General features: G+C 40.6%; 1 protein-coding gene across 1 annotated transcript; it reads right to left on the bottom strand.

Moving 5' to 3' along the window:
- Window positions 1-6,244: 6,244 nt before the first annotated feature.
- Window positions 6,245-7,285, bottom strand: LOC137995435 (G-protein coupled receptor 83-like). The gene has a single exon (XM_068840986.1). It carries the CDS (start codon window positions 7,283-7,285, stop codon window positions 6,245-6,247), a length of 1,041 nt encoding a protein of 346 aa, XP_068697087.1.
- Between the last annotated feature and the right edge of the window lie 215 nt (window positions 7,286-7,500).

The raw sequence follows: 7,500 nt of genomic DNA, 5'->3' as shown, positions 1-7,500 counted from the left end.
GCGGCGATCCAAGTTGGAGAGGTGAGGATTTAAATTTTGACATAGCGCTGTATTGCCGTGCTATTGCCGTGGAGGGGATTTCAATTTATGTGTGCACTATACTCAAGTCTGATAGAACTTGATATTGTTGTTACGGTCAAAAACTGGTGTAATTTTATCATCTTATTTTCGATAGGGTAAAGATGGAATCGGTAAACTGCTGTTGTCCATCATTTGTAGAACATTGTGGTGACCTCCCCTCGAGTATTTCAGCTGGCAAATGTAACACGAGAAGCAGTGTTGCATCGAATAAAAAGAACACAACTGGTGCATGTGGCCACTACAATGAGATTTGACCTGAAGACGTGTTTTAAGTATCTTTTGGTGTCTGGCAAAAAAGCAAAGAAAGAAATTGTGCGTTCTTTCGTGAACAAAACAGTTACTTGGCGTCTGCAGGAATTTAACTACCCTTTTAACTACCAGTCGTATAAATTTGAACGATCACGACTATAGCTCTCAGAATTTTTGAAGATCATGACCAATTATTAATGGGGAAACCTTGCTCAAACCAAAAAGTTGACCTTTTGTTTTCAAAGTGAAGCTAAATTGCAGAATACCCAGCCCTTTATTTGCTCTTCAAACAACTGAACTGGATTTGAACAGGATTTGAAGCCGGAATTTCGAATTCTACTCTTTAGGAACCACTTCTTTCCGCTTTACCACTCAGAAACAAGACACCGAGTGTTCTTTAAAAAACAAGACGCCTGGAGGCATTAACGTTGGATGCGTTGGTCGTTGAATGGATAACCACACTCTCTCTGGTTACACGTGAATAAAATAAATTTAATAAGGACTGAGTACTAGTCACCACAGCAGACCGTCTTTTGACTTGTCACGCAGAGGCTAACTCAGTACATTATAAACGGTGTTACTTGTACTGTGTAGACAGATGAATAATGACGACGAGCAAGGGTGGCACGGTGGGTTAGTGCGCGGCACTGAGTTCGATTCCCGGATCTCGCATCCTTGTTTCGACTTCTTTCCTTTCAGTGTAGCTTAAAAGTACAAGAAGGGATTACGTTTGTTCAAACGTTGGCCGTGTAGCACTTACATTTCTGACTACACTAACACGAGACTTCAGTGTGAAAATAGTTTATTGTGGGCACGTCAGTCAGTCTGCTGAACAAAATGACCTCCGTTTACCTGAATTGGTTACAAACTGCACATCAGATAACACCGCCCGTGAAAATACACAAAATATACTACATTACTGAAGGAGTAAACTAAGAAAAAGTGCCGTGCCAGATACGAAAAACCACTAAAAACCGCCCTAGAAGTAGCCAAAAATATGTGGAAACGTATTCCTCATCTAATGCAACGGCACCAGACCCCGAGGAAAGGGTCTACTACTACTATCAAGGAAAAATAAGCAGACAGCACAGTTCAAAAGTTAAGAATGACGAACAACTCCCGCCAAACTCCTAAATAGTCCTAACCTATCCCAGAGCCACCTACGGTCCTCTACTTCGTGCCGTCAGAATATTCAATTTCTGACTAACTCGTTCCCATGTCACTCGACCGTGAGAAATTACACTTTGAACAAACTTAACTGATTAGAGTGTAATCTGAAGTGCTAAGTATCTACCCCATATGAACCATGTGAGCGTTAGCCCTACTGATGGAAATGGGCCCACACAAGGACAGAGAAAAACTCTGGCCAGGGTGGGAATTGAACCCACGACCTTCGGGTTACGAACCATGTGGGCTAACGCGCACATGGTTCATATGGGTTAGACACTTAGCACTTCACATTACACTCTAATCAGTTAAGTCTGTTCAAATATAAGTGCTACACGGCCAACGTTTGAAAAAAAACGTAATCCGTCCTTGTACTTGTACATGTTAATTGCCGTGACTTTAAAATCGTCAGTTCCCACGGCCTGCTTCCGTCTGACCTTGTAGCTCAGTCGGTAGAGCAGCGATGATCTAACCCGAAGGTCGTGGGTTCAAATTCCCACCCTGGTCAGAGATTTTCTCTGTCTTTGTGTGGGCCCATTTCCATCAGTAGGGCTAACACTCACATGGTTCATATGGGGTAGATACTTAGCACTTAACATTGCACGCTAACTTGTTTAGCTTAAAAGTAGCTTTAAATTCCCGTACAACGGAGCACTGAGGGAGAGGGGGGAGTAAACTGAGCGCGCCGTCGACCTCAGGTTTGTCAGTTGAATTACTGTTACGAGTTATCCACGTTAAATTTGGTTGCTATACTTATTATTAAAGCTGGCATACGAAGCATTAGGAATTCAATTCGATTGCCAGTTACAGATGTTAGTTTGGTTGACACTGATTCGTCAATGGGGGACCTTTTGGGAGTGAAAGGATTAATTAATAAATGCCTTCCTCTTATTCATAAATACGGGTACGTAGCGGCACATAAAAAAAAATAATTTCGGGATTCGCTTTCAGCACTGTTTTAACGCTAACTTTGACTGGTTCTGGAGGTAGCCAGGCACACAGTGGTTTGAAGCACAAAGTTGAATACACAAAACCAAATTAACAAACGGAACAAATCAATCTATTTGTCAATTTTACGGCCAACCTATCTCACGAAGAGAATGGTATCTTTATTTTTCTCCGAAATATGATCATGCATAGATGTGCGTTATTCTAGAACAAGAATTATGGCTGATCAGCTACCAACGCTGTCCAGCGCCACGTCAACTCTTCAAAGAACAAGAATGAAATAAAAAAAATGAAGACAAGAAAACAAATGCAGCGACACGGGATGTGCGGCCACCCATCCAAGTGAACCCCAGCCAACAATTGGCAGGATATTCACCTTCAAACATGATTGTAAATTGACTCTTTCAAACTCTTCTGCTTTTGGTATAGTATTCTAGTGTTGTTTTCTTCCTTTAGTGCGTTTGTCAATAAAGTGATTAAAAAAAAAAAAAAAAAAAAAACAGCCAACAAGGGATTAAATTCAATGACAAGGACAAGTACGTGGCTAACTACCATATGAGATTACGATGACGGTTAACCTCAACCAAATTTTAGACGTTGTCTGCCTATGGCATCCCACGTATTCGTACATAATATATAAAAATACGTACATATCCTTTAGTTTAAACAAGACGGCAATCTCGACCCCAGAGCTCTTCTCTTGACTGAGGGAGAGAGGAGCTCTGGGGAACCCTGAAACAAAGTGTCTCTTCATTGGTATTCGTGAAGAACAACCAAGAGCGTCTTTAATTGGTGAATTCATGTTAGCACGAGGAGTGAGCAGGCGCCGTAAGGTTCAAATAGCAAATTATTGGCTATAAGAACCCTACGGCGCATGTTCTCCCACAGAGAGTTTCCCAGAGCCTTGGGTTGATCCAAGGTTCTGGTGACGAGAATGATGACAAGAAGAAGGATTAAAGCGCAATTGTTGTGGGGTCGCGTATGCAGGATATAGATACAAATTCAGGATAAACATTTAAAATCAGTTTAAAACATACAACAATGATAACTAATAATGTTAACATAATATTGACCAAAACCTACAATCATTAATACATGGCTATCACAATAAGAGCAATAAAAGCTAAAAACAGAGAAATTCTTGATCAAAACTGGGAACCGACTGAGCTGACTGATCACTGAAATCACTAAGATAATGCGGAAGGTGCCTCCTCGTTAAATAAAATAGTTTAAATCAATTGAACCTTATTCATGTACTAACTTAAGGTGATCCACTTGCAATGTCGATAAACGTCAGCAGATGGCATGTCGCAAGGCAAGTTGTAAATCACTCTTGCCGCTCTTCTTCGGTGAAGCATTTCCTTTGATTTTAGTTGCTCTGCTTTTTATATCATGTGTTTAATTCAGATAAGGCTGTGTTTAAAGACATCACAACGATATCTACAATATCGCCAACGCAATAGACAGTGGTGTCGTCTGAACACGGAGCCAGAGGGGACTGAATTTGTCAGGTTATTTGTGTATAAGACGAACAGGGTGGTGTCCTTGTGGAATACCACATCTATCGTTCACAAAATTATTATATTGCTGAGGGGGGCGTGTACTACATAAAGTTGAGTTCGGTCCAATAGATAGTATGTCAGCTGTGAAAGCACAAGATTGGAGCACAAATTTCAAACTGATATTTCAGCTTATTTAGTAATATCGCGGCAGACACGCAAACGAAAACCTTTCTGAGATCTATAAACGCTACAGTACTTACCACCTTGTTCTCATCAACAGCCTTTGTCCGGGTTGTAGATAGGTGTACAAGCAGTAATTCTGTAGAGTACCCCTTACGGTAGGCCCACTGATTGTTTGTAACTAACCTATCAAGGAAAACATGGCGGACGATTGTGTGAGACAAGAAGCGATATTGGTCTGTAATTGCCAGTGTCTGCTGCATCGTCTTTCTTAGACACTGGAACTAAACGAACCTTTTCAAGTCGATAAAAGTTTCACCAACTCGAAAAAAATACGCACTTAACAAGACAATTTAAGCAAATTCCCCTTTATAGACACCTGAAAAATTTAGGTGGCCCCAATGAGATTTGAACATCGCAGGATAAAGTAAACCTGATGAATGGATTATTTGCCAATATCAGCTTATTACTTGGAAAAAAAGGAACAACCATTTTTCAAAGGAGAGCGAATCCGCAGTGTTCAATTCGTGTCTTTATGAGCTTCATTCCAATGAAAGATAGTTTGTCGTTTTTTGCCACTTCCATCGTGAAGTTAATTGCTGGGTGTGCCTCCTTTAATGTTGCTAGGAAAGCCGTAGCAGCTGGAGAATTTTTAATTCCCGCAGCTAAGGTGTCATCCACGTATGTCTTATAAAAGAGTGGTAACTTATTCTCGCTTTCTAGTTTATCTTCGATCGAACTCATAAATGTGTTCGCCATGACTGGTCCAAGGGGTGATCCCATCGCTACTCCATCAATTTGCTCATAAAGACTGCCATTGATTTGAAACAGCTGATGTTTTGTGGCCACTCGTAGAAGCTCAACAAGGTAATCTTGGTGATGTTAAATTGCTGACGACATTAGAATAGCAGAGGCCAAACTACGGTTAATAAATCAGTAATGAGTTGTTTACGAATTCAAATATGATCTGTGTGATGCTGATAACAACGTATGTTGAAAATACCCGCCGACACCTTTCCCAACACATTGATAGACACGAGCACTCCGCTATTGCAATACACCTGCGTGTCGCCCACAATCAGAGGAACAAAGATATTCAGGAACAATTTATCATCCTTAAGAAATGTCGTAGGAAATTTGAATGCCTAATTTATGAAATGTTCTTCACCCAACAAAAGAAACCTAAACTCAACATGCACTTAGTCTGACTCTATCAGAGCAAAACGATTTAGTACATAATCAACACTCTTTACATTCTACATTGTAGTCTTTAATCATATGCAACTTGACTTCTACACGCTCTTACTATATACGAACTCATTACATTTTAGTCTCTTAGTTTTTATGAATTTGAAAATGATGAACGAGACATCGAAACGTCATTCAAAATTTTTATCGCTGATTCGTATTCTTAAATAGTAAATTAGGAATTAATGATAATCGTTAACTCAGAGGTAAAGGGTTGACCTCGCTCAGCTGGAAGAACCTCCCCACCCCCTCTGCCAAGAACGTACTGTATTGTGGTTCAGGGAAAAAATGCGGGGACTGATTGGTTTCATGCACTGGTTTGTCTTTACCTATTAGAGGGATTGCTAGTGAGCCAGTTTAGCTAGGAGTGACTGTTCGTTTGCAATTCCTACCTGCTGTAGGAGTGGATAACCTGGTTTTTGTGTAACATTGAAATTTAGAATCTTCTTGGGGTAAATTGGGCCGGTGGGGTCTCAGTTTACAAGACAATGAATATGCTTTGACCGCCATGTTATGATAAGACAGTGTTAATAAAAAACGCGTATAATCGTTTGCCTCACGTTGTAGTCAATTAAGTTGAAGACCTCGACGTTTCGACCGCTTACTGCTGATCTTCCTTGTCCTCAGTGATGAAGAAAACCAGTAAGCAATCGAAACGTCGTGGTCTACAATCTAAGTGACCAAAGCGTAATGAGACAAACGATTATACGTTTTTACGGAAGTGCATGGACTTTTGGGTTTTATTATTTACTCACCACCATGGTGACCAATAACCAACTCTTTTGCGAAAGAGAATGTTTGTTACTGTTAAATGTTGTTATCTATTTTCGATTGGGATGAAAAAAACAAATCGGAAAAGTCACTCGGATTTACGAATTTTGAGGTTGAGACTCTGTAACACGCAACGGATTGGTGGTCTTTGTGCAACTTTGGCGAAAGCGCTCGTTAGCTGAATATGGCGCCTCATTTGGCCTATCCAATGGTCCGGTTAATGCACCACCTTCACTGGATACGCGGTTGATACATCGGATATACTGTGAAACATTCATATTCCTATCATATGCGGTGTATAGTATGGGATTTGTTGCCTCGTTGACGAGACCTCCTAAAAAGGAAATTTCGAAAAGAAGGTCACCATGGTACACACTTTCTGTTCCCAAGACGATTCTGTGAATACTCAAGACAAAAGTTGGTGTCCAGCAAATGATAAAGGCAACCGTGATCAAGCATGCTGTTCTTGTCACACGTTTTTGACTTCGCCGCAAGGCAACTTCTGCTGGTGGTACTACTTGTGCATTGCTGGTGTTTCCAAGCGTTATGGAAAGCACGTGATAATAGCACCAGCAAATAACACACAACGGCAAAAAAAACATAAGCGCAAAGACAACGGCTTCAAAAATATTGTCCAACCACAGAACAGGAATAGCAAGTGGTGTGCACGTCAGTTTGTGATCCACATCAACCACTTCAGCCATATAAAGATATGGAACGGCGATAAACGAAGGAAATAACCAAGAAAAAGCTATCATCTGCTTTACAAGAGTGGGTCTGAGTTTCGGAAGAAAAGGATGCGCTAGGCTTCGATATCGATCGATGGCGATCAATGCATGAGTCATGACGGTTGTTCCTGATGTTGAGATCTCAACGAACTCGATTATCTTACACAGGGCTGCTCCAAAAATCCACGAGTCCAATGCTTCTCTTACCATTTCAAAGGGACAAAACAACACACAAATTACAAGATCTGAGATAGTCAAGTTGAGGATAAATTGATACGTTGGGCGTCTTCTTAGCAGAATCTTACGGTTTTTCATCAAGACATAAGCGACAATAACATTCCCAAGTATGGCAAAGAGTGTCACGTTGCCCAAAATGGAAGTCTTGACCACATTCGAGGTCGAGGCAGTCATTTTCACCACATACGGTTACCTTAGTAAACAATTTTTTTTTTCAGTGAGCTTTACTGAGAAATGATTTCCATCTTCTGCGATCAAGGTACTAGTCCAATATTCATTAGGACAGCGATATCAGACTTTTTTCTCTCGTATTGCATTACCGCTAAGGCAATTGTTATAACGATGCATAATTGATTGTACGTGTTATTAAATGACGTAAACAGTGTCAA

Source organism: Montipora foliosa, chromosome 3 (genome assembly GCF_036669935.1).
Source record: "Montipora foliosa isolate CH-2021 chromosome 3, ASM3666993v2, whole genome shotgun sequence".
NCBI lineage: Eukaryota > Metazoa > Cnidaria > Anthozoa > Scleractinia > Acroporidae > Montipora > Montipora foliosa.
The sequence above is the reverse complement of the archived record's forward strand: the minus strand, read 5'-3'. Positions and strand labels throughout refer to the sequence as shown.